The 27,307-nt window shown below is 47.8% G+C and overlaps 1 protein-coding gene across 1 annotated transcript in view; it reads left to right on the top strand.

Annotated features, from left to right (window-relative positions):
- Positions 1–27,307, top strand: part of LOC133349765 (dynein axonemal heavy chain 7-like) — a 71,226-nt gene that overhangs the window by 27,291 nt on the left and 16,628 nt on the right. Inside the window, 30 exon segments of the mRNA XM_061563485.1 lie at positions 326–494; positions 1,946–2,048; positions 2,752–2,777; positions 2,779–2,880; positions 3,936–4,148; positions 5,432–5,473; positions 5,475–5,531; positions 7,040–7,288; positions 9,183–9,332; positions 10,538–10,720; positions 12,121–12,255; positions 12,257–12,298; positions 12,843–12,974; positions 13,325–13,546; positions 14,127–14,324; positions 14,428–14,583; positions 15,269–15,437; positions 15,701–15,827; positions 17,043–17,085; positions 17,087–17,263; positions 17,977–18,849; positions 19,599–19,828; positions 20,118–20,448; positions 21,494–21,667; positions 21,669–21,841; positions 22,914–23,020; positions 23,023–23,093; positions 23,802–23,987; positions 25,436–25,599; positions 25,756–25,910. Coding sequence (XP_061419469.1) covers positions 326–494; positions 1,946–2,048; positions 2,752–2,777; positions 2,779–2,880; positions 3,936–4,148; positions 5,432–5,473; positions 5,475–5,531; positions 7,040–7,288; positions 9,183–9,332; positions 10,538–10,720; positions 12,121–12,255; positions 12,257–12,298; positions 12,843–12,974; positions 13,325–13,546; positions 14,127–14,324; positions 14,428–14,583; positions 15,269–15,437; positions 15,701–15,827; positions 17,043–17,085; positions 17,087–17,263; positions 17,977–18,849; positions 19,599–19,828; positions 20,118–20,448; positions 21,494–21,667; positions 21,669–21,841; positions 22,914–23,020; positions 23,023–23,093; positions 23,802–23,987; positions 25,436–25,599; positions 25,756–25,910 — 5,159 coding nt within the window.

Raw genomic sequence — 27,307 nt, 5'->3', positions numbered from 1 at the left:
ATTATTACTCAGTACACTACTTCCACGGGGCTCATGTTGTGAGGGTTGCCACCTGTCCTAAGAATTGGCATCTGCATTTAGACGTCAGGAATTGATTTATATCAAGATCGGAATGGTATTGTGTTCAGCTATATTACAGTCTACTGCGCATCTTTGAGGGACTTGGGCTGACTTAGAAATGTGCTCAGGTTGTGTCTGCAGTGGAAAAGGTGTTTTGTCCTGTGATGATGATGATGATGATGGTGATAGTGATGATGGTGTTTGACCAGGTTCTGATTTGGGCCTCACGTTGTTGTTGTTGTTGTTGATGATGATGACGATGTAGAACTCTGTTTGGAGCTCTCAACCTCCACCTCGGAGGTGCCCCAGAGGGCCCAGCTGGGACGGGAAAAACGGAGACAACCAAGGACCTCGCCAAGGCTGTGGCCAAGCAGTGCGTAGTCTTCAACTGCTCCGATGGACTTGATTACATCGCCCTGGGAAAGTTCTTCAAGGTCTGTGGAGGCTGCCGCAAGGGGCTCTTTTATCAGAATGAGAATATTCATAACAGAGGAATCCGATGAGCTATAAAGCTCTGTTCCACAGATGTATAGCATAGTATACCTCAAATACAATTATAACTGTATACTTTTACTTAAATACTTCACCTGTAGAATCCCTTGTGATGGAACATCTCATTAGTGATGATGGTCAGGGTCTCGACTGATGTACATCTCGCAATTTAACAAGTGACACGTATACAAGCATTTAAAATCTATGACTCATACAGTTTATGCATATATATAATGATTATCTGTACGAAAGCCTGTAAAGGGATTGATTGTGAAGAATGCCATACGCTCCCTGCTAAATGTCTCTCACACCTTTACAGCCATCGAGCTGTGCATGCAGCATGGGAAGTATAGGAGCATTAGACACCGTTACGCATTTCACGTTGTGATATACAGTTGATCATCGATTATCCGGCACGCGATTATCCAGCTTCCAACGTTATCCGGCGGTCCTGGGCCGATCCGGCGAAACAGGCAAAAACTGCTCCAAAGGTTGTAACCAGTCCAGGCGATCATCAAACACATGGTTGTTGAAACAAGAGCGTAGTACGTACATCACCCCATGCAGAGTCTTCGAGATTAGAGTGGTAAGTACGGTACAGCAAATACAATGACTTTTTACAGTCGGATATTTATTTTTGTCTATTTGTATGATTATTTATGCCAAGTTCATATAATAAACATTTAAAACACACAAAAAAACACATGCACAACACCGAAAACATAATGTTATGCAATAATGTGCCAAAATAAGCTATATTAAATAATGATTAGTGATAATTATCCGGCGTTTTTGAAAATCCGGCGGCCCCTTCCGCCTGAAGCTGCCGGATAATCGATGATCTCCTGTAAAAGGTCTTGTTTTCTAGCAAGAGCATTAACTCTTTAACACACAATTTTTTTTGTTGCAACGAGGTCACATCTCATGGCTTTCTAGGGTATAGCATTACAGCAAGTGGGTTAGTTTACATCTGTGTTCCATCTGGACGTGGATTGAATACAACCCCCCCCCTCACATATGTGGATGTCATAGAATTGCTCCAGTTTTCAGCCACGATTGTAAACGTTAATGGGGTTGGCCAAACAATATAGGATCACAGAGCTTGGGAAAATGTAAGCACCAGTTCTGGCTGCCTTTCTGCTCGTCTGTGGTTCCCCCACCCTTCTGTGGGAACGCTGCGCACATTACAAATTCCACAGCATTTGCAAGTACTGTATGCATTTTGAACTTCTTTCGCACCGTATGTAGCCAACCGTGCTAATCGTAGGTGCAGTTTGCACGTATGATGCTGTGTATGAATGTACAAAAGTTAATTTAATGAAAGCATTGTTATTGTTATCACAACTTTTAATTGACTTAGAATGTAATCTGCCTGGTGGGGTGGGGTTTGTAGGGATTGTTGTCGTGCGGCGCGTGGGCCTGCTTCGACGAGTTCAACCGCATCGACCTCGAGGTGCTGTCCGTGGTGGCTCAGCAGATCCTGACCATCCAGAGAGGTGCTGACACGCCAGAGCCTGACTAGAGAGACTCACACAGCAGATCCTGACTGTCCAGAGAGGTGTTGACGCATCAGAGCCTCACTAGAGACTCACAAAGTAGATCCTGACCATCCAGAGAGGTGCTGACACACCAGAGCCTGACTAGAGAGACTCACACAGCCAGTGCTTGACTTGAGAGACTGCCACAGCAGAGCCTGACTGTCATGAACGTTGCTGTGTTGTCCATCACGTCACTTGAAACACTTGGACAATGAAACAAATCTGAGACCTGTACAGCATCAACGATTTTTTACTGAAGGATTGACTCTGTGGTAATGGTGCAGGTTCAAGATCAGCTTTTTTGAGGTTATGGAACATGCCAATGTCAGATGACCTCACGCACAACAAAACATTTTTGCATGTGGGTTTCCCACCTGATGATGATTGCTTGTGTTGCAATCGAAACGTCGTGATTTATTTTGTTTTATACCTACGTGACTTTACCGAAAGAACCAAAGAGTATGGATTCCTGCAGTCACGAAAGCTTTAAGTCTAGATTCAGTGTCTGATCACCAGAATCAGGATCGCTTTAACTAATGCTGCTAAAACTGCCAGATGTTTATAGGCAAGGAACCCTCTCTATGAGAGGCATGGGTCCTATATATGAATGCATGACTTCATCGGACCGAGAGGTAACGAGGGCTGCATGCGATGACGGCAGGCATCAACACGGGGTCGGACACGCTAGGTGTTTGAGGGGACAGAGTTGAAGCTGAACCCCACCTGCGCCGTCTTCATCACCATGAACCCGGGCTACGCTGGCCGCTCTGAGCTGCCTGACAATCTGAAGGTGATACATCGATCTGTCAGGACACTGCGTATTCGGTCGCGTCGTTGTGGAGGATCTATGCAATGAAATGGATAAGCAGACAACAACGCTTCCTTCGTGTTTTCGTTTCTATGTTAAAGAGAAACCTATAGTATTTTTTAACATCCCATCAGTCACACGGCCTTCTGGGTTCGGTTTCAACATTGGTTCAAGAAAAGCCTAACTGCTGATGAGACACTGAACGTTGAAACTGGTCCAGAGTGCGCTTGTGTGGAACCAATGCTACTGAAATTATGCACTCCCAGAAGGCTCTGTGGCTGATGGGATAAGCAAAAAAATTCTTATTATTTTTCATGGGGAGGGGCAGATACGTGAAGGAGGCAAATTGTCTACTTATTTATTTTCTATCTCTCAGTAGTTATTTCGCAATGCAATTTCATTCAACCATCCCAATCTAAGTGATCTCAAAGTACCTGTTACAAATTATGATCATACAATATGTTGTGTGTGTCTAAACGTGTTTCTGGACAAGGATGAATTTATTTCGTAAATTTAAACGTCTAACCTTGTCACTTTCTTTTCCAGGATTTATACAATCCTAAACATAAATTAAGTGCAATTTACATTCTTAACATTAATCAAATTTTCATGAAAATAATTGATAAAGTTAGTCGAGGTTTGTTACGTTTAAATGTTTTTAAAATATAGTGTACAATATTCTTCAGTTGTCTTGCTGTAACGCAGGCCGGCTTTGCAAAAGGTGTTTGTTTCATGCGTCGTCGCAATGGGTTCGTTCATTACACCTCCTGATGAATTCTTCTAGGATAAAGATTCTGATTCTGGTGGCAGTGAAAACCGACTGACTATGCGCTGACAACTGCTGTGTAAGTGGTGGTTACGCAGCAGTGATGTGAGCGCAAGCAATCAACTGCTGAGTTTGTACCTCCACACGACCCTGTGGACAACGGCGTTTCTGTGGAGGTGCTCCAACTTGACCTCGCAGGCTTCGTGAAGCGACGGTCAAGCAGGGCCGGTCTCTCGGCCGTCCAACTAAACTCGACGTCGCCGTTTTGCAGGCGCTGTTCCGCACCGTGGCCATGATGGTGCCAGACTACGCCATGATCGCGGAGATCATGCTCTACTCCTTCGGCTTCGTGAGCGCGCGGCCGCTGTCGGTGAAGATCGTCGCCACCTACCGCCTCTGCTCAGAGCAGCTGTCGTCGCAGCACCACTACGACTACGGCATGCGCGCAGTCAAGTCGGTGCTCACTGCCGCTGGGAACCTCAAGGTAATGCGCACCCCGGCCTCCGCTGAGCGTGCGTCACGTGGGCAGGTCGTGCAAGCGGAGCACGCTGTGTGCTGTGGTGTGATTCGGCCTGAGTGGCTCGGCGACAGAGTGGGCGGCTCTCAATTGGAAGGTCGCGAGTTCAAACTCCTGGTTGGGGGTTGATTTGGCCTATTATCCCCCGCCTCTGGAGTGAATCAAGTGAAACCACTTTGTGGGAAAAATCAATCGCAGTTGTCCTATGGAGAGACAACTTACATGCAGTGAGTCAAATGCTCTGCTGCAGGTTAAATTATATTTAACAAACGAAAGTAATGTATTGTTGTGGGCACTGTTAATCTCCTATTCACAGCACTGAGCTAGTGAACACGTCTGTATGTATATACTGTACACACACAAACCGTATTTCCGCTACTGTTGACTACCCCAGAGGGATGACGGTCTGAGCTAACTCCTGGCTGGGATTTGACCTCTGAACCTTCAAATTGTGAGCCATGTGCTTTGATCATTGTTCCATGCACCTGGTTTAAACATCATCATCATCAGCCTTGATTAATCCACTGCTGGATGAACGCCTTCCCTAAGCCACTGTGACTTCTCATGATCTTGCGTTCCAACAATCAATCCAGCACATATACAAGAGCTGATTTAATCGCTCTGTCTCCTCGGAGCACATCCTTTCTGATGCATTCCATTCTGTGGTTTTCTTGACCTACGTCCATGGTCCCCTCTAGCCACGCCATGTCCTGCCCAAGCCCACTTTTCTTGAGTGTGGGTGATGTCAATAACCTGTGCACGTTCTCTCCTGCACGAGTTCCTCTCAATGTATCTCAGTGTAATTCCTTCTTTGCGCAATTCTCTTGTATTTTGCATGAATGACCATGTTTGTGAGCCATGTCATAGCACGTAGTACGCTCTGAATTCAACCGTCTTGTTTAGGCACAATGGTGTAAACATATATCGGGAATATATCCGTGTAATAGAAGTCATGTATATTATTGTTTCTTTCGGTAAAGTCACGTAGAAGAGAAACAATAAAATAATAAAAATATAAAACATTAACATTCTCACGACATTTCGACTGCAACACAAGCAATCATCATCAGGTGTGAAATCCACAGCAAGAAAATTTTCTTGCTGTGAAATCCACAGCAAGAAATGTTATTGTTTCCCTTCTACGTGACTTTACCAAAAGAACCAAGAATATGAATCCCTGCAGTCACGAAAGCTTTAAATCAAAATAGAAGTCATGTGTCGAGTGAACTCTGAGTCTTGTTGTTCTGCAGCTGAAGTATCCGAGTGAAAACGAGGACATCCTGATGCTGCGCTTCTATCGTTGACGTCAACCTACCCAAGTTTCTGGCCCACGATCTCCCTCTATTTGAGGTTTGTGAATCCACAATTAAGGACAATGTTGACTACACACTCCAGTTGTGAATACATACTTTGATTGCTGGTGAGGATTTATGGTTACTATGCAAATACATATATTGTTTAATACAGTTGCCGAGCACAAGCCCAAAGCCCAGAACATCAAGTGACCAGCACTATCAGAGTTGTAGATAAGGAGGTGACGTGAGTGAGTAACTGGAGTGAATTAGTTTAGTTTGTTAATTTTTTTGAGCCAGCTGGCCAGGATTGGGCAAAGCGTAGCCCACTTTTCACCTGGGCAACTGGAGAGCACAGACTAAGTGTTTCCTAACCGAATGTCCCCTGCTCCTCTGATTAGCACGGTTGGCTACGTATAGTGCTGAAAGAAGTTCAACATACATATGTAGTGTCTTCAAAAATAACTTGGACTGACACGTCGTAACAAGTCACCTGCTTACACTCTATTCACCTATTTTTGCACCAGTTGTAGGCACTCCTATCACTATCTATACAGTCACTTCTTGTTAACCTGTTCCCCACTCTTATCTACGTTACACTTCACTTAACCTGCACACAGCAGCTCCGCTCACTCGTCTGTCCCAGGCGGGGAGGCATCAACCATCACCCGCCCGGCGACTCGTGAGGGTTGATGTCCGTTGACGTCTTGAGCGGCAAGCATGTCTTCTCTCTTGTCCCCAGCAACAACTGATCCCGCTTCCGCTCACACACACGTCCTTATATCCTCCTGCCAATTATCCGAGAGCTCTCGTGTGTCTCTTTAAGGCGAGACAGGCTGGTGCCTGTCAGCCTATTAATCAACAATTACCTCCGGTGTCAGCGTGCGCGGCTGGCCGGCCCGGTTTGCACCCGCTTAGCCCCTTAATTAGGTGGCGGTTTGTTGGTGCAAGCAGAACGTTGCACACGCGCGCCTGTTTGCCCTCGGTAGATCTCGGTTAACAGTGCGCACCGCGTATTTCACTACACATACACACAACATTGAAAGTAACAAGTATTTAAGAATATCAGTTAAGAGATTAAAAAAACATTCCACGCACGATTAAAAATAACGAGTGAGTAAAGGGGCCATCAATCGTGCAGACCTCATTTGATGAGGTGGTGATTATGAGATGCCTGTTTAACTGTTAATATCTTTGTGACCCTTTTTGCTGGTATCAAAATGATGAAACAAAGAATAGGCTTATAGCCTTTTTGGCAAGAATACAGGTGTTAAATTGTTCAATCACCAAAGACACCTACTGCATGGCATCAAGTCTGTATTAACGATGCATGCTTGTGGTAAAACATACATGCATACAAACATGCTTTGATAATAATGTATGAATTGTCCTTCAAACTGATTGGCCTACACCAGAGACAGCCTCCTCTATGGCCTTGTCTCACCAGTGTTAGACCAGAGAACACCAAAAGGCGAACATCACAAAGATAAAGCAAATATCAAAGTATTAATAGCTCGGGATGAGCTATGTATGTTAATATCTATTTTTTATACGTATTTCCAACAGGGCATTACATCTGATCTATTTCCTGGTGTCAAGCTACCGAAGCCAGACTATGTGGTCTTGCTGGAAGCCATCAAGGAAAACTGTGAGAAGATGAACTTGCAGATGACGGAGTTTTTTGCCGAGAAAATCTTGCAAATTTACGAGATGATGATCGTCCGTCACGGCTTCATGATTGTCGGCGAGCCATTTGGAGGAAAAACATGCGCTTACCGTGTTCTGGCTGCGGCCTTGGGAGATATCTGTGAAAAGGTGAGATCCTTGGGAGATATCTGTGAACACATTCCTGCGGAGGGAGCTGGTAGGAACGTTGGGTTGCTCGGTCAATGGCCAGGGTCAACGGCGGCGTGGTGTATTCCGCAAATATGCCCCACTGTGAGGGCGGGCACAAGCCGGCGTGAGTAGGTTAAACGTTGAGTTTTATAAGGGCACCACGGGGTGACCAGCCCCTCCCAACCCAGCCCCACCCCTCCCTCCCACCCCCCACCCAGCCCCACCCTCCCCACCCAGCTCCTCCCCACCCAGCCCCTCTCCACCCTCCCCTCCCCTCCCCACCCAGCCCCGCCCCACCCTCCCCTCCCCACCCAGCCCCACCCAGCCCCTCCCCACCCTCCCCTCCCAGCCCCTCCCTCCTCACCCAGCCCCTCCCTGCACGACAGACACAATAATCCCCTGTGGGCTGGTGTAGCCAGGAGGTTCCTACCGGTTAAAGGTGAGATCCTTGGGATATATCTTTGAAAAGGTGAGTTCTTTGATCTTGTCTGCCGGTCAAATCGCCCTTGAGAAAAAGATCTTCTTAACTCAAAGGGCCTTACTCGGGAAATACATTTCTGCAACTTCTTCTGATCTTGAGGAATTCACTTCTTCAGTTTTATGGCACAGCAAAACGTTGCCACATTGTAAATCGCTGTTTATTACTTCAATCCTCATTCCATTTCACTCTCACAACAGCCAGACTACATATTCTTGGTTCTTTCGGTAAAGTCACGTAGAAGGGAAATAATAAAATAATAAAAATAAAACATTATAAAATAAAATAATTCTCACGACGTTTCGGCCACAACGCAAGCAGCCGTCCTCAGGTGAAGAACAGGTCTGTCTTTCCGACAGACCTGTGTCTTTCCGACAGACCTGTTCTTCACCTGAGGACGGCTGCTTGTGTTGTGGTCGAAATGTCGTGAGAATTATTTGATTTTATAATGTTTTATTTTTATTATTTTATTATTTCCCTTCTACGTGACTTTACCGAAAGAACCAAGAAGATGAATCCCTGCAGTCACGAAAGCTTTAAATCGAAAGGCAGACTACATTCTACATGAACTGGCGCTGTTCGTAAATTAATATTTCCCATATGTATATCTGTATTTGACTGAGCATGATATTGTATAAAGGCACAAACTGCATAAACTAGACATTTTTAATGTTTATGTACACATCATTAAGCACCTGTGAAGTGTGTGTGTGTCAATTGGCAACCTTGCAAGCGAAACTTTGATCTCAAGGGATTATCCAGGTGGAATATATACATAAGGAATATATTTTGTGAAGTGACTGCATATGCAGCACAAATGTTACAGCATGATAATAAATGCAAGAGTGGAGAGATACATGAGAATAGGTTTTCCCCTTTTTTCTGGCAACAAAGCAGGTGTTAAGATGTTAAAACACCAAACTGAAACCTTTTACAAGGAATCATGTCTGCATTAACCACAATACTTGTGGTCAGAATGCAAAAAACTTACTCTGATAAAAAATGCATTGCCTTTGAAACTGATTGGTCCACACCAGAGACAGCTTTCTTTTGAGCCTAGTCTCAAACGGTGTTAGACCAGAGGACGAGCCTTTTAGGCTCAAAAGAAAGCTGTCTCTGGTGTGGACCAATCAGTTTCAAAGGCAATGCATATATTATCAGAGTACTTTTTGTTGTTGTTGCATTCTGACCACAAGTATTGTGGTTAATGCAGACTTGATTCCTTGTAAAAGGTTTCAGTTTGGTGTTTTATCATCTTAACACCTGTTTTGTTGCCAGAAAAAAGGGGAAAACCTATTCTTATATTTTGGTACTGGCAAAGGAGGTCCCATGATGGAGAGATACATTTTAACTGTGTTGGTGGAATGTGTTTCCTAAATGTGGTGTCGTTTACAGGCATTGATGACAGAGAACAAAGTGCAGATCACAGTTCTCAACCCAAAGGCGATCACCATGGGGCAGCTGTACGGGCAGTTTGACCCCATCTCCCACGAGTGGTCCGATGGTGTCTTGGCCGTCAGCTACCGAGCCTTCGCCACATCGACCGTATGGCTTGGAATCAACGCACTCACGCAAATACAGACTTTCGGCAATCGTGCAGGCGCACTCCGCAGTATACCAACGTCAATGTGGTGACATGGTGACATGGCCCAGTGTACCAGGGTCCACATAGTGATGTGGCCCAATATATCAGGGTCCACATAATGATGTGTCCCAGTATACCTTGGTCAACATGGTGACATGGGCCAGTTGTAGCACGTTCGCTGCTCGTGGCAGAGGTTCACGGTTTGAATCAGGCAGGCCGCCCTGGTCAATACTGCGGGTGTATTAAACGTAAACTACTCGGCACCGTCTGCTTCCCAGTGGACGTTAAAGATTCCCTGATGTCGTCTGAAGAAGAGTAGGCTATTGTGTGCCAGCGTCACTGCCACATTTTTACCAAATACTCACAAATTACTTAATTAGGAAACACATAGCAACATTAAATTTAGTCGTGAAAAGTCTTAAGCCACTTGTGAGGAACTTTATTGGTCACAGTTTGATCAATACTTTAGAACATCTAAATAATATCTTTGTAAACGTGACCGCCTGGTCGGGTGGTGGATGGTTAATGACGTGAATGTTGGCATCAAGCTACCACCACGACGTGGCCTAATCGCAAAACAAATATTGATCACATGAACCGCAAGGCAACATCTCCCGCCTACTGTGAAAAACATCAGCAGGACCCTCCTGGGTAAACAACAACAACAACAACGGTAAAGACAAAGTGCCTTACAGAGCTTGAGGAACAATTCGCTGCGCCAGGATTGCATGGGCCGTCAACCATGGTTGGGCACCTTGACGAGCGAAATAACAATATTGCCGGGCACACGTGCACCATCCTTTTGATACATTTTCACAAAAAAAAGTTATTCAACTAATATTAACCTTATAGCCGTACTTGTGCAGAATATTATCATCGACGTGCATAATCATAACTCTGTTTTTTAAAATAAATTACTTTTACTGATCCAACAACGGTGGAGGGGGGGTGTACAACTTCCGCAACAGGTGAGTGGTGCATAGCGGGATAGGTGGCTCGGACAGACAACCAACACGGACGTGTAGGACCGTAGCGTTATGTGGTACGTGCGACAGATCCCTTTTCTTTGGGGAAGGAAGGGGGAAAGAGGGGGGGGGGAGTCAATCTCATTTAAAGTTCAATCAAGTAAATCATAACTCTGTTTTGATGTCGGCCATGTGCTAAGAGCCCAGATAGAAAGTGGCTGGTGTTCGATGGACCCGTCGACGCCGTGTGGATTGAGAACATGAACACGGTGCTGGATGACAACAAGAAGCTGTGTCTCATGAGCGGAGAGATCATCCAGCTGGCATCAACCACCAACCTCATATTTGAACCGATGGACCTCGAAGTAGCGTCGCCCGCGACCGTGAGTACACGATTGGGCCCGGCGCTCACTGTTCATGCGTTGAAGAGTCACTGCGAATGCCTCGGATTATCTGCTGATTCTCTGGCAGTGGCGGGTTTTAACGACACATGCATTTAAGCGATCTAACCCAAAAGAAAACCTCTTATGCACTAAAAGTAATAACAAAGAGAAGACATGGAATGTGCCTGCGAGTGCCTACGCTGTCATGCCACACGTCAGGCTGCTTCTATACAACGCTGTTGAGCAGCTGCAATTATCCCTTTGTATGCCAGGTCAATATAAGCAATAAAGGAACGGTCCCGCACGTGTGCAAAGCAGACATAATAATAATACTCCTTGGTTCTTTCGGTAAAGTCACGTAGGTATAAAATAAAATAAATCACGACGTTTCGGGCGCAACACAAGCGTCCGTCATCAGGTGGGAAAGCATGGCCTGCTGCTGAGGCAGACTGTTTTAAAAGGTTCAGGAGGCCGCTCTCCTCCTATCTTACATGATAATTTCTCACGTTAACATCACGAGCCCCGGCCACTTCTTTATGACCCTTGGGCTACACCCATTTCAAACCTTTCAAAACAGTCTGCCTCAGCAGCAGACCATGCTTTCCCACCTGATGACGGATGCTTATGTTGCGCCCGAAACGTCGTGATTTATTTTATTTTATACCTACGTGACTTTACCGAAAGAACCAAAGAGTATGGATTCCTGCAGTCACGAAAGCTTCAAATAAATAATAATAATAATGTTATTTATTACTTATTTAACCAGGAAATGCACACTGAACCCAAAGACTAATTTACAGAAGCATCCTGCTACATGAGGATGTTTGGCCAACATCAAGGACATTGTACTGTATGTTGATAGTTATGGAGAGAGACTGTAGAACCCTAAGGAAACCCACGCAGAACACGGGGATAATATACAAACTCCACACAGAAAGTCACTCGAGTCGGGAATTGAAATCAAGGTCTTCTCGCTCTGAGGAACGAGTCATCTTCTTGGTTCTTTCGGTAAAGTCATGTAGAATTGAAATAATAAAATAATAAAAATAAAACATAATAAAATTATTCTCACGACGTTTCGGCCACAACGCAAGTAGCCATCCTCAGGTGGAGAACAGGTCTGTCGAGGAGACAGAGTCTGTTCTATGGATAAACTCTCCTCGACAGACCTGTTCTCCACCTGAAGACGGCTACTTGCGTTGTGGCCGAAACGTCGTGAGAATTATTTTATTATGTTTTATTTTTATTATTATTTCAATTCTACGTGACTTTACCGAAAGAACCAAGAAGATGAATCCCTGCAGTCACGAAAGCTTTAAATCGAAATATACTGAGGAACGAGTGTTTGCCGCCGCGCCACCCCGCCGCTCGAGGCTGACGCCGTGTCTGTTGGGTGGCAGGTGTCCCGCTGTGGCATGATTTACATGGAGCCCCACATCCTGGGCTGGAGGCCTCTGCTCACCTCCTGGCTGAATGCCAGGCCGCCACCGCTGAGCGCCCCACACAAGGCCCTCATCTGCGCCCTCTTCGAGCGCCTTGGTCCCCTGCTGCTTACAGTTTGTGCGGAAATCCACAAAGGTTCGTGCGTTCCCATCAACCGCACTTGTACGTATGGTAACACGATGATTACGTTGCTACGTTTGATATACAATTGGTAAGGTATATCTTTGAAACTTCGTTTGTAGAACATGATTGAAGAGGTAAAAGGTAGCACATAGTTCGTGATTACACAACTTATCTGGCCAGGAGGCTCAGGGCTAGAGCAAATGGCTCACAATTGTAAGGTTGCGATTTCAAATACCAGTGGGGGATAGACTCAGCTCATCATCCCTCCCTTCGGAGTTTCTAAAATCAGTAACTCTCTGTGGGGAAATCAACAGTAGTTGTTTTACAGATAAACTCACCCCTGCCGTAGGAATGTGGGATTTTGACCACTAGATCAAGGCTGTAAACAAGAGATGAGCACTGCCTCGATCTTTTGAGCAAGAAATCGCCTTTACTTTATTTTATATTTCAGTAAATGTACTTTAAACTGCTTAAATCATGAACTAGTTCTGTGGATTCTGTAAATGCACCAGGTAAGTTTCATGGAATTGTTTGTTCTGAACTCTGTTTTCTGCAGGAGCTCTCCCCAACGTCAGATACAAACCTGGTTTGTTCGCTTATGAATCTCATGGACTGTCAGATGGATGACTTTCATGATGAGACCAAGATAAAGGCCATGGATGACCGAGATGTCTCTGCTTGGATTGAGGTATACCGTGAGAACGTGGACCCTGCACATCATGGCGTAATTTTCTCTGCCACAAACGGCCCGCTGACGCAGCACGTCTGAGCGCCTCTCTTTCTCTCATCTGTCATCATCTCTCATCTGGTATCTTGTGTACGCGGCTGTGTGATCTCCTGCGCCCTTGGCATCCTGTGCGTTTGTGAAAACGTGCGTAGATCTGCTCTTATTTGTCTGACCTGTTGTTACCATTGCCGGCCGACATCGAAAAAGAGCTTCTTAGCTCAATGGGCTTTACACGAGGAATTAAACTTCTAAACTTCTGAACGTCGCCTATAATCCCCCGTGTGTGTATTCCCCTCATCTCCACACTGCAGGGCATCTTCCTGTTCTCCCTCGTGTGGTCCGTGGGGGCGAGCTGCTCCACGCACGGACAGGTGCTGTTTGACCAGCTTCTGCGCGAGCTTATGTCGGGACCGCTGAGCGCTGACACCAGCAAGCGCTTCCACCTCTTAGAGAATGTGGAGCCACCGGCAGAGCCCTTCAGCGTCCCGTTCCCCGCAGCTGGCTCTGTCTACGAGTACCGCTTCATCAAGGAGGTGCGCGAGCACCTCAGGCCGTTCTGTACCATTGTAAAATGCATGTGGCTTGCTTTTTAAAGATTGTAAAGTTAGTTTTTTTGGCTTTGGAATGCTTGTAACTTAACGATTTTAAACCTCTTATTAAAAATGCGGCATTACATAGTCTCATACACCGAGGCCGTGAGATGTGAGCCTTCTCCAGGATGGTAGACGTTGATGTGCAATTTTCTAGTAGATGGCTTACAAACATCGGTATTTTTACTTTGTAATTTCATCTAGCAGTGAGTGTTCATGCCTAATATCTGCGTACACACAAGTTTATGGCACTTGCTTCATTACATTTATTTTGTCGTACCAGGTGAGAACGCAAGTGAACAGGATAGTCTCATTTACAACAGTGACCTGGCTCACAAAATGATGAAAGCATAAACATAAAATAAAGTACAACCATCAATAAAATTTAAATCATGGCAAGCAAAAAAACATGAATTGTTTAACCTGATTCGACTCCATTATCTGGGTTTTGTGAGAGATTCACACTGTGGCAGCAGTGTGAGAGGATGATGACGCTGCTGTGTTGTCGATGGTGCATCTCCAGGGCAAGGGACGGTGGGAATTGTGGACAGAAGCCATGAGCTTAGCTCCACCGATCCCACGAGACATGAACTTCAACGACATCATCGTGCCCACCCTCGACACCATCCGCTTCACTGCGCTCATGGAGATGCTGGTGACACACCAGAAGCCGGTCCTCTTCGTCGGTCCGACCGGTACCGGGAAAAGTGTCTACATAACCGTACGTGCAGCGCACGTCAAATGCCACCAGTTACTGTCAGTCAAAGTTACTGGTTGTAATTATTCAAAGCTTAAACCCACGCATGTGCATTCTATCCATTTAGAATTTCCTGCTCAAGCATTTGGACAAGGACACGTACAAGCCCTTGACTATCAACTTCTCAGCTCAGACAACCGCCGCCCAGACGCAGAACATAATCATGGGAAAACTGGACCGGCGCCGCAAAGGAGTCTATGGCCCGGCACAGGGCAAGCGAATGGTGAGGGTGCCCATGGCATCTTCACTCTGTGAGCCAGAAACAGGATCGCCCTCTTTCAGATGACTCATGCCTCACACACTGACTGCAGTCTCCTTGTAACGCATGTCCTTTCTATGTCATATACTGCTACATCTTGCTGTCTGCAGAATCAGTTTGAGTGCGTAATTTTGTGTATGACGCAGATTACAGAGTTTGAATTCGACCACAGGTCCTTCAGCTTTGATGCTCCGCAAGGCCGTGGGAAGTGGTTGCAGAACTTGCAGATGTTACGGTCTCATTCCCAAAACACCACAAATGTTTATTGCCCATTCTACAACTCGTAGCATCAGCCATCTCATTAATTTGAGTCTATAAAAAGTTAGTGGTTTTTATGGCTGTCCACGAATGTGTCAGCGAGGTGTCAGAGTGGCCCGCGGATCCAGAAACCATGGGAACCGCTGGCTTCGGTGATTTCTCTCCTTAGAGTCTCTCTTTTGAGGCACCGAAGTGATGTAGCCATGCTATTTCTGCTGATTGCCCAGCTGTGGCATCTCCTTCTGATCTCAAGACCAAACCAAGTTCCATTCTATGGTCACCATCAGCAGTTAAAACTGTGGCATTTTGTGAAAATTAACCACTGGTATAACCACTGATCTGCAGAACGTGAGGCCTTGATTGTGAGCACAGTGATGTCACCTGCGTGCAGGTGTTGTTTGTGGATGATGTGAACATGCCAGCAAGAGAGGAATATGGAGCACAGCCACCTGTTGAGCTCCTGCGCCAGTGGTTGGACCACTCCAACTGGTACGACCTCAAGGACTGCTCCATGATCAAACTGGAAAACGTCCAAATCCTCGGGGCAATGGGACCACCAGGTTCGTCTTCGTAGTGTTTCCAGCGACCCGTAGAGGTTAAGCTGGGGCCCTGCGCCATCGCTCGCTTACGCCACTGCTGGCGGCAGGGTTTCCACCAGAGCGAACGCTCGAGGGCATTTTGTCTACTCCACGTTGACCAGACGTGTTGATACCGACACTTTACCCCACCACAAGCAACATTTACTTTGCTACTATGTATCGCGACTCATGCAACTTGGACGCGATTCCTTCGCTCCGTGACGCCGGGATGCTTTGTTTTGCAGGAGGAGGACGCAACGCAGTGACGGCGCGCTTCCTCCGACACTTCAACACCGTGACCATCAACGAGTTCGATGATAAATCCATGTTTACTATTTTCTCCCGCATAATGTGTTGGCATTTTACAGCCAGGTGTGTGTTTTACAGAATTTCCCTTCTACCCAGAAGTAAAAGATTCAGAATTTCACATTGTCACGATCATTGTCGAGTTTTTAGGCTTTATTTATCAATGTCTTTCTCTTTTTTTGTGCAGAAGAGTCTCTGCAGATACAGTATATCAGCAATAAACATGTGGTGTCCACTGCTGGGTAAACACTTCCAACTGCAGCTTCCACTAGGCATTGCCAATGTGAAGCTATGGCTCACCTTGCTTGAGCATGTGTTCCGTGTATTATCGGCTCATTTACAATATATGGCATTTACAGCATATGTTCTTTTGCGGCTGATTTTCTGGCAAATTGCATAGCATTTGTTGTCTTGTAAAATATGGATATGGATATACGATTGATTGTGTTCAACCTTAGCATCGCTGACATGAGACACACACACACACAACCAAACACAAGCATGCACAATCACATACAATTACTCCTCCCACAGACACGCGCTGTCACAAATAGACAACGATTCCCCATATAACCTTTTTAACAGACTGTTAGCAAAGCACCTATTAAGGCCGGCACAGTACACAATAAATGCACACAAAAAACTTACTGTCTCACCCACACAAGTATATAAAGACATTCTCATGCTCGGAACAGTTACAAACATGTACTCTCACACACGCACACAAATATATGCATGGAAAATCACACACATAACTTTAAGAAATATTAATCACATTAATATGCAGCTGACCTCAGCTACGTCCTGGCTGAACGAATGGAGCATTGCCGTTGTCGTGGCTATCTTGCTTCAGGGTTGTCTTCCTGGCAGCCGATTGGCTGGTGCAGTGGGAGTGTTGACGTAATCCCTAGCAACCACTGACGTACATCCATCTTTGTGATCTCACTAGGAAGCCCACCGATAGTCTGTGTTTTGAACTACTCACTTTTGGAGTCTACGCGAATCGCTGCCTGACAGGCATTACATGTATTTTCTGTACTCAGTGCCCTGGTTCAGATTTCCCATGTATTTAAACAATGCTGCTGAAAAAAAATCAATCCCAGAAGGCCATGTGGCTGATGGCAAGCATTCAATTAAATGCTTAATATTTTTTATGTGGAGAGACGTAATATGGGAAGGATGCATATTGACTGCCGATTTATTTTGCTACTTAAATTCTCCATAGCGACACGAGTGATTATTGTGTGCGTTGTCTCACATCATCTGTGTCGACCGTTTCAGGTTTGCATTTCCCTCGGACTTTTCAGTTCTGACGGAGCAGCTCGGTTCAGAGCACCATGGAGGTGTACAAGGCCGCGACGCAAAATCTGCTGCCCACTCCAGCCAAGTCACACTACCTGTTCAACCTGCGAGACTTCTCGCGCGTCATTCAGGGCGTGTGCCTCTCGCTGCCCGAGACCTGTCCGGTGGCAGCGTCCATCAAGCGCCTCTGGGTGCATGAGGTGCCCACAGCAACGAGAACTTCTTCTCTCGGGCACTGAAGTTTAATTTGGTCTAATTTTGTTGTTAATTATTTCACCTGGCAAATACCTGGAACATCTCATTTGTGAGGTTTCCCAGGATGCGTGTCTGGCCAGGTGGCTCAGCGGTAGAGTGAGTCACTGGAAGGATTCGAGTTCATATTCTGGGGCCCGAGTACCGAAGGCTCAAGCTATTCTATAAATTGCGTAGGCCATGATTTGGCCCAATTCTAATTCCCTATGGGAGAGCCACTTGTGGCGAAGTCAACAGTGGTTGTCCTTTGGGTAGACTCACCCCCCGCCATAGGAATGTTGTATTTCCACCACTGGTCCAGGGCTGTAAACAGGAGATGACTTTGAAAGGCGTCAAGACAACATGTTAAATCAGAGACGTATATAGTATGCATTTATACAATGAATATCACATCCAGTTAAACACATACAGAATTATACAATTAATTACATGGCTTACACCACCGCTTCATATAGAATGTTCTCTAGCTCTAACAGTTGACAATGTTGTGCAAGTGTGCTTCGATTTAAGAGTTAAGTTCAGACTGGTGGCACTTAAGAGCTGATATAGTACACAACACAAAATTATAATTTGCATCACTGTGGAGAAAAATAACAGATGGTCAGAAGATGCCTCCTCCTCACCTTCTCGTATGTGTCTCCACTCGTGTTTGGCGGAGTAGGTGCTGCGTGTGTTTTACGACCGCCTGGTGGACGATGCAGACAGGGCGTGGCTAGTGGCCTTCATTCGGAAAACCATCCATACGTACATGAAGGAGGACTTCACCCAGCTGTTCCAGCACCTGGACTCAAACGGCGATGGGCAGGTCGAAGACGACGACCTGCGCAGCCTAATGTTCTGCGACTTCAGCGACAGCAAAGACGACGCCAAGAGGTACGTCGAAGTGTCCGACGTGGAGCGGCTTCGCCTGGTGGTGGAAGGGCACCTGGAGGAGTTTAACAACCTCAGCAAGAAGCCGATGAACCTGGTGCTCTTCCGCTTCGCTATCGAGCACGTGTGCCGGATATCGCGCATATTGAAGCAGCCCCGGAGCCACGCCCTCCTGGTGGGCGTCGGGGGCAGCGGGCGGCAGTCGCTGACGCGCCTCGCGGCGCACATGGCGGACTGCGAGCTCTTCCAGGTGGAGATCAGCAAGGGCTACGCCACTAACGAGTGGCGCGAGGACCTCAAGCGCATTCTGCGCCGATCCACAGACGGAGAGCAGAACGGCGTCTTCCTGTTCACGGACACGCAGATCAAGCAGGAGTCGTTCCTGGAGGATATTAACAACCTGCTGAATTCCGGAGAGATTCCAAACCTGTTTGCGCTGGATGAAAAGCAGGAGATCTGCGAGAAGATGCGCCAGATCGACCGGCAGCGGGATAAAGACAAGCAGACGGACGGGAGCCCCCTGGCTCTGCTCAACATGTTTGTGGACCGCTGCCGAGACCAGCTGCACGTGGTGCTGGCCATGAGTCCAATCGGCGACGCCTTCCGCAACCGCCTGAGGAAGTTTCCTTCGCTCGTCAACTGCTGCACCATCGACTGGTTCCAGGTGAACTTCAGCCACACGTTCACATCCTTGAGAGCCATGCCGCAATAACGCAATGAGTGATCCCGGTATTGTCCGCAGACCTATTTCTAATTTTACCAGTTGAACAAAAACCCACTGCGTGTCTTGATGTTCTCTTGAACACATTCCATTGTTTGGGTGCCACTCCGTTGGCATGGTAGCTGAGGAATGCATAGCGTCCAAGAGGACCTCCACCAGGGAGATGGAGCGATGAACTCGGTTCGCGCACAGGCGCTACGTGAGAAGTGGCGGCAGTATTGGGGAGGCCTTCATCCAGCAGTGGATATGATCATGCTTAAAGATGATGTCTGATGGGCACTTTGCATCATCTGTAAATTGATGTTTAGGTGGTTAGGCAACAACAATTGTCTTTCCAAAGTTCGAACAATTTATCAAACGGAAGGTTGTGAGTTTAAATCCTAGTTGGGGGTTGACTCAGCCCATCATCCCTCCCTCCAGGGTCAATATAATGAGCACCACTTTGTGGGGAAGTCAACAGAGTTGTCTGGTGAATAGAGATACTCATGTCAAATGAATAATATAACATTTACACCACTGGCTTAGGGCCCTAAACAGGAGGTGCAAACTACCTAAACTCTAGCCGTAACAGTCGCGAGTTATTGTGCGAGCGTGTTTTCATTAATCATTTATACAAGTTGAGGCTGGTGTGTCTGGAGATCATTCCGTGTTAAAGCGCCTCTGTGTCACTCGTGATTGATTGACGTGCGTAGAGCTGGCCAGAAGACGCGCTGCAGGCAGTGGCGACACGCTACCTGGAGGATGTGGAGGTGAGCGCGGAGACGCTGGCCAGCTGCATCGACATGTGCAAACTTTTTCACACGTCAACCATCGCCCTGTCGCAGAAGTTCCAGGCCGAGCAGCAGCGCTACAATTACGTTACCCCGACGTCGTACCTGGAGCTCATCTCCACCTTCAAAGACCTCCTGGAGAAAAAGCGATTGTGAGTTACTGTATTTTCCACCACTGCCTCAGGGCTGGAAGCAGCAAATGAGCACTGCCTCAATGTTCATTTCAGCAGGAAATAAATTTGACTTGACTTTTGGAATGAATAGAGAGCACGCTTTTCGTCTCTCACTCTCGGGATGGACGGTAGTTTGATTCGTTATGATTCTGGGATAAGAGAGCGTCACCCTTGTGTTGCCCGAGTGGCCGTCGGGACGCTTCTCTTAAGCTCCGCGTGCCGGGCCCCGCCGCCGAACGTTCACCGCCCGCTCGCCTCGCGTCCGCAGGGAGGTGATGCGCATGAAGCGCCGCTACGAGGTGGGGCTGGAGAAGCTGGAATCGGCCACGTCGCAGGTCGCCGGGATGCAGGCCGAGCTCGCCGCGCTGCAGCCGCAGCTGCTCGAAGCGGGCATCCAGGTGGAGAACACGATGGCGGTGATCGAGCGCGAGTCCGAGGAGGTGTCGCGCACCGAGCGCATCGTCAAGGCCGACGAGGCCGTCGCCAACGAACAGGCCATGGCGTCCAAGGTCATCAAGGATGAGTGCGACGCCGACCTGGCCGAGGCCTTGCCCATCCTGCGGTCAGCTCTCGCGGCCCTGGACACGCTCACGCAGCAGGTACGCTTGTAGATGCGCCGAGTGGCCATTCTCTCTGTGCCCAATCCCGTGTCCTGCCCTTTTCCACCGGAAAAAAACTTCCCCAGTACATTAGCAGCACTGCCTATAGGACTCAACATTGCCCATAGACTCAACACTGCCCATAGACTAACCCTGCCCATAGACTCAACACTGCCCCTCTCCTAGAGCTCACCTATTATCTCTTGCCCATTCCCTTCGTCTTCTCTCCCCTCGCCCCTCCAGTCCCCTCCCCTTCCCTTTCGTGATCCCTAAGTACCACTCTATCACTGTCACTCATTTATTTGTACGCCGCTGTCAACTATTGCATGCTGTCATCATTTTGTAAGCTATATCATCAAGTGCCATGAGTAAAGGTGCTCTATCAATCTAAATTAGATTAGAGGAGTAAACAAAAAAAATGTTTAATCTATGTTACGGTTGAATCAAAATCCTGTCTGGGTGGCTCAGCAGTAGAGCGAGCTGGGTTCATTCATTCAGCCCATCATCCCTCCGAGGTCGATAAATTAGGTACCACAAGGTAGGTAATTCAACAGTTGTCCTATACAGACTCGCCCCTGCCATAGGAATGTGTAATTTCCACAACTGACTTAGGAGCAGTAGATGAACGCCTCCTCAATGCTAATTTCATCACGAAATCACTTTGGCTTTTTTGATACATTGCATTCAAACTCAATTAAATGAATGATGACATTCAAACGTTATCAAATAAATTGCTCTTCTCCACGGTTTATCTGCTTGAGTATGTCCCGCCCTCACGGCTTCCTTTGTGATCTTGGTCATTAAAATAAGTGGCTTCCGTCCACAATCATTCAAACGAGTTTACTTATAACCGTGCTACAGAGCAAAAGCCGCATATATCTGGACAGGAACACCATGCTTACATTGTGATCTAAGGATGAATTGTGCCTGACAAACGTACATTAATTATTTTGATTATGTCCCAGTACGGAACACGTGCGCGCGCGTCGCCGTTCACACCTTGCTGCTCCGTGGCTCATTGAGCCCTGCTGTCTCGCCTGCTCAGGACATCACGGTGGTGAAGACCATGAAGAGCCCCCCGGCCGGCGTGAAGCTGGTCATGGAGGCCATCAGCATCCTGAAGGGCGTCAAGCCGGACCGCGTGCCCGACCCCTCCGGCTCTGGCAGGATGGTGGAGGACTTATGGGGGCCGGCCAAGAGGCTGCTGGGGGACATGAAGTTTTCTGCAGTCACTGCACGATTTCGACAAGGACAACATCCCTGTCGCCATCATGAAGACCATCCGCGCCAAGTACATCACCAACCTGGAGTTTGACCCGGACAAGATCCGCAATGCATCCACCGCTGCCGAGGGGCTCTGCAAATGGGTCATCGCCATGGAATCCTACGACAAGTGCGTGTCTCCTGGTACCACGGTTCTTATACGCGCGCCTGGTTAGATATATCGAAAAGAGAGGGCTCTGGTCTGACAGTTCACCAGCATTGGTTCAACCACGGCCGATTTCTGGTGAGACACTGAATGTCGAAACTGATCCAGAGTGTGCTTGTGCTGAACCAACGATGCTCAAATTATGGATTTCCAGAAGGCTGTCTGGCTCATGGGATGTGTAAAAAACACTTTTATTTATCATGTGGAAGGACAGGATATGTGAAAGATGCATATTGTCTGTTTATTTATTGTCACAATGAAGCTAACGATTGATCTCATGAGATAGGCAATTATTTGTTGTGCCACTTCTGTGAGAACATAATCCCAAAGTACGTACAATGTGCAGATCTGGTACACAGCGTGAGAGTTCTGCTCGTGTTTAGATTTGTGTTGATTGTGAATTCTAAAGGTACGCTCGTTACAGTGAGCGCTCTCATTGCAGTTGGTGTACCTTGGAGTGCACTCATTGCAATGCGAACGGTTGAGCCTACGTCGTCAGCAGCAATGAAAATGGACATTCATGTCTGTGTGGCTGGACACTGAAACTCCATTAACGGTCATTATTGTTATATGGGAGGTGGCTGGGTGCTCTTGGGGATATTGAAATGTTAGAGCACAGAGCCAGCGCTGCTGAGATCCTGTGTTCAAATCTGGGTTTCAGTCGCTCATTATTAAACTGGGTTCTTAAGGGTAGTGAGCTGAGTTGTCTCAGCCCAGCCAGCGAAATGATTAAAGACTGATAAAACCCCCATCGCATTGCATATGTGGTGCTTATCCACTCAATTCAGATTCCAGAATTCCGGCTCTGAGAATAAAAATATGTTTAGATGATAGGAATGCGAGGAACATGTTTTTCTGCCTGACGTATAAAACGTGGGACCGTACTTCGACACAGGCTGATGCACTGCTTGTTGCGAGCATTCTGAATAGGAAATACCGTTGTCTCGTGACGTTACGATGATAGTACGTTCGCAATATAATGAGGGGGAAACATTTGAATATTTTTTGTTCTTTTCTTCAACGTGCACATGAACAGGGTAGCGAAAGTAGTAGCGCCAAAAAAAGTGAAGTTGAACCACGCGGAGGCAGAGCTGGCGGTGGCCATGGGCAGCCTGCGCAAGAAGCAGGAGGCCCTGCGCGAGGTGCAGACAAGCTGGCTGCACTGCAGCAGACACTCGAGGCCAACAAACAGAAGAAGGCCGACTTGGAGAATCAGGTGCCTTGGGCCACAACAGGCGCAGCGCTGAATTTACAAAACAACCTCACCCACCGTAGCCGTGTGTGTTCTAGTCGGAGTAATAACAAGTAGACGAGCGAGTGGCTCAGTGGAAGAGCGAGCAGCTCACAGTTTCAAGGTTGCGAATTAGGGGGTCGATGACACGAGTACCGCTTTGTGGGAAAGTCAACACTAGTTGTTCTACAGACTTGCTCACCCCCGCCACGAGAATGGGATTTCCCCCACTGACTCGGGTCTGTGACGGATCATAGGAAATGCATCTCAGTGGTTTTAAAACAACTGGACGTGTGCTATTCAGAGGTGGGACAAAGTCATTGTTATGCAAGTCCAAGTCGAGTCTGAAGTCATCAAATTCATGACTCGAGTCTGACTCGAGTCCAAGTCACATGACTCGAGTCCACACCTCAGAGGTGGGACAAAGTCATTGTTATGCAAGTCCAAGTCGAGTCTGAAGTCATCAAATTCATGACTCGAGTCTGACTCGAGTCCAAGTCACATGACTCGAGTCCACACCTCTGGTGCTATTTATAGACTCGCCCCTGCCACATAGCATATAAATATAACCACATCTCAGCACTCTATAAAGAACAGTAGGCTTGCATATTTGATAGACAACGGTCAACACGTGCGGTGTTGACCGAGATCTCCGCGTCATACTGGGTGCCTTTCTGGGTTATGCACGTGCAGGTTGACATGTGCACCAAGAAGCTGGATCGTGCGGAGCAGCTGATTGGCGGCCTTGGCGGGGAGAGGTCTCGCTGGATGGAGGCTGCTCGACTTCTGGGAATCCGGTACAACGACCTCACCGGGGACACGCTCGTCTCATCTGGTATTGTGGCCTACCTCGGAGCCTTCATCTCCAGCTTCCGACAGGTCTGTGATAACAGTAGCTTAGGAAATGATTTTTAGCCAATAATCATCATGCTTTGTATCCAGAGCGTCGTTTATGAAATTTTTTTAATTTGTAACGCCGCGCACAATTTTTGCATGGAACCACAGATGAATGGGAATGCAGCCAGAATTGGCACTACCAACAATTGCCCAAGTTCTGTGTCCTATTTTGGCACTTTTGGCCAACTCATAAGTGAGTGTTTATATGAGTGGTAGGAAACCACAGTGCCTGTAGATCACTCACGCGTGTGAGGTTCCTACCAGTTGGGGTTTGTCTTTTCTGGTTGCTCGTGCTGTGTCTCTACAAAATCTGATTCAAGTTTCAAATTCCTTTGTCAACCATAATCGATCCTCCATGGACCCCACCCTGCCTACCTCTCCCATATTTGCTCACTCTACCCTCCTTCACGCAATCTCTGCTCCAGCAACCAAGGCTTCCAGTTGAAGCTCCCAGTCAACCTTTATGCTCATTATTCTCTGCTGTCCCTATGGTCTGGAACTGCCTTCCCCCCAGCCATCCATGCTGTTGACAACCTGCCTGCCCCTGTTCAAGAACTAAATTTTTTTCTCTATCTGCATCTTGTTGTCTATAACATACGCATGCCTACTCTTTATATATAGTGTTGAGGTGTGGTTATACTTATGTAGTAAGTATATGGGAGGCTTGACGACAGGATCGGAGGCACACTTGTTTATTACACCAACACAGTAATTACAGGTCACTTGGCTACAGGGATTGCACGACAGCTAACCCCTCTAACCTATGCCAATTCCTCCACTACGGGGCTAGGGGAGGCTATCTGTCCCAGCCTGGTTAAGCTGGGATCCCGGCACCCTGAGTCACCAGACCAGCTTAGTCTGGGCTCTCGGGGCCACGCCACCGGCTTGCCCTGGTCGGCCCTTATAAGGACAGCGAGCCAGGGGAGCTCTGGGGCCTATTCTAGCAGGTCTTCCTTCTTCTCTGGTTAAAGCTGAGCCCCGACCTCGAGCCCTCGAGCTCATCGCCTTTTATAGGACTCGCCCCCGAGGGGGGGCCCGTGGGGGATGCACATGCGGACGTCGGTGCGAGCGCCACCCTTGTGTACGGCCGTAACCCCGCCCCTTGTGTTTGTTGGCCATCCGTGGCCATGCATAATCACACCCCAACATCCGTAGCCATGCGCAATTACACCTCTACACTTATATGCTATGTGGCTTGGGCGTGTTTATAAATAGGACAACCGCTGCTGACTTCCCCACAAATTGATACTCAGTTTTATTGAGACCCCGGAGGTACGATGGGCTGAGTTAATTCCAAACCGTGATTTGAAGTCGTAACTTTCCAATTGCGAGCAAGCAAGCTCAACCGCCGAGCAGCCGCCTGGGCGGTTTGCAGGATCGGTGGCTCGAGGCGCGGAGTGCTGAGCGAGGTGGCGTCGTGACGCGCGTAGAGCCAGGTGGCGGAGTGGGTGGACCTGTGCCGGCTGAAAAAGATCCCGTACTCGGTTGACTTCACGCTGTCGAAGACGCTGGGGGACCCGGTGAAGACCCGAGCGTGGACCATTGCCGGCCTTCCCTCTGACAGCTTCTCTCTCGACAATGGCATCATCATCAGGTGAGGGACATTTGAAACTCCCGAGTGTGACGTTCTGGATTGGGCCGCACGTTGAGCGTTTGTTCTCTCGAGCTTTCACGGCGCACGGTTTGGTTCGAAGCCGATTGCGGCGTGCGCACTGATGGAGGGTCGTGCGTGTGCGTTTGATGTGCGCAGCAACGCACGTCGATGGCCTCTAATGATCGACCCTCAGGGTCAGGCCAACAAGTGGGTGAAGAACATGGAGAAGGCGAACAGCTTGCACGTGATCAAGCTGAGTGACGCGGACTTCGTACGCACGCTGGAAAACTGCATTCAGTTTGGAACTCCCGGTAAGACCTGCGCGTTCACTGCTGGTAGGAGGTGGCAGGGCAGCACAGTGGTCATGCAGAGTTCACGCTCACAGCCCCTCCACAGCAAGAAGCACCAGGATTCGATTCCTGACTCTCAGGGGTTTCCTGTGCAGAGTTTGTTTTCTCTCCCCCTGTTCTGCATGGGTGTCCTCCGAGTTCTCTAATTTCCTCCTCTCGGAGCTAGAAGCACACAAAGTTATTAGCGTTGGCCAAACATCGCAATGTATGCAGGACCCTTCTGAATGTGTGTCTTTGGACTCAATGTGGCTTTTCTGGGTAAATACATAAATCTATTATTTCCACCTGACACACTTTGGGGACAATTTTCCATTGTTTATGTTGGTCTGGCATATTGAAGGCATCATTTCATAAATAAACATTCATGAATGGAGTTGGCCAAACATCCCAATATGGGCTCACTGATCTGGGGCAATTGTTGGCACCAGTTTTGTCTGCCTTCCAACTTGTCTGTGTTTCCCCGTGCCTCCGTGCGAAATCTGGGGGTGCTACGAATTATACAGCGCATAGACATGCGATGAGCATGAAGAATACTGTATACAAATAAAACATTATTGTTATTTCAGCTGCTTAGCAGCAGCCCGGTGTGTGTGGCTCTAAGGTGTAAGCATTCTCTGGCACAGTTAACGCCTTCGCTTTACGGTGTAACAGATCCCCATGAACTCAGAGCAGAGTTGGCTCTCTGCGGTGTCAGCACCAACCTCTGTGGAGGAGACTCGTGAATAAGGCCACTGGGAAAATCGCAAGAGTCGCACTCTCAATGGAAACAGTGGGCAGGGAAGTCATGCTGCTCCTAATACACTTGAGACAGCTCGAGCGCCAAGTATGTGTGTGTGAATGTGGTAGTGTAGTGGTTAGCGGGCTGCGCTACGAACCTGGCGACCCGGGTTCGATTCCCGCTCACGGCCAATACCAGTGACGATTATCTGAACCGGTCTTGGGCCTCCCCGAGGTCGACTCAGCCTCAAATGAGTGCCTGGTGTGGTGTGTAAACATCGCCACTGGAGAGACAAAGGCGGCCGGGCGTGGTGTTCACCACCCATCTCCTCGTGTGCGGTGCCTGCCTTTATAGGTGCTCGCTAACAGCATATGCCCTGATAGTCTGTTAAGGATATACGGGGGATCTCTGTCTTTTGTGTGAAGGCGTGAATGCGTGTGTGAGTGTGTGCAGTACGGCCAACATAAGTGGCGATTATCTGAATTGGTCCTGAGCCTCCCCTAGGTCGATTCAGCCTCAAATGGGTACCCAGTGCAATGTGTAAATGTCATCACTAGGGAGACAAAGGTGGTCGGAGGTGGTGCTGGCCACCCACCCCCGTGTGCCGTGCCGGCTTTCACAGGTGCTACTCGCGAACAGC

The sequence above is a fragment of the Lethenteron reissneri genome, chromosome 31, assembly GCF_015708825.2.
Source record: "Lethenteron reissneri isolate LAM-NWPU_2019-01 chromosome 31, ASM1570882v1, whole genome shotgun sequence".
NCBI classification, from domain to species: domain Eukaryota; kingdom Metazoa; phylum Chordata; class Hyperoartia; order Petromyzontiformes; family Petromyzontidae; genus Lethenteron; species Lethenteron reissneri.
The sequence above is the reverse complement of the archived record's forward strand: the minus strand, read 5'-3'. Positions and strand labels throughout refer to the sequence as shown.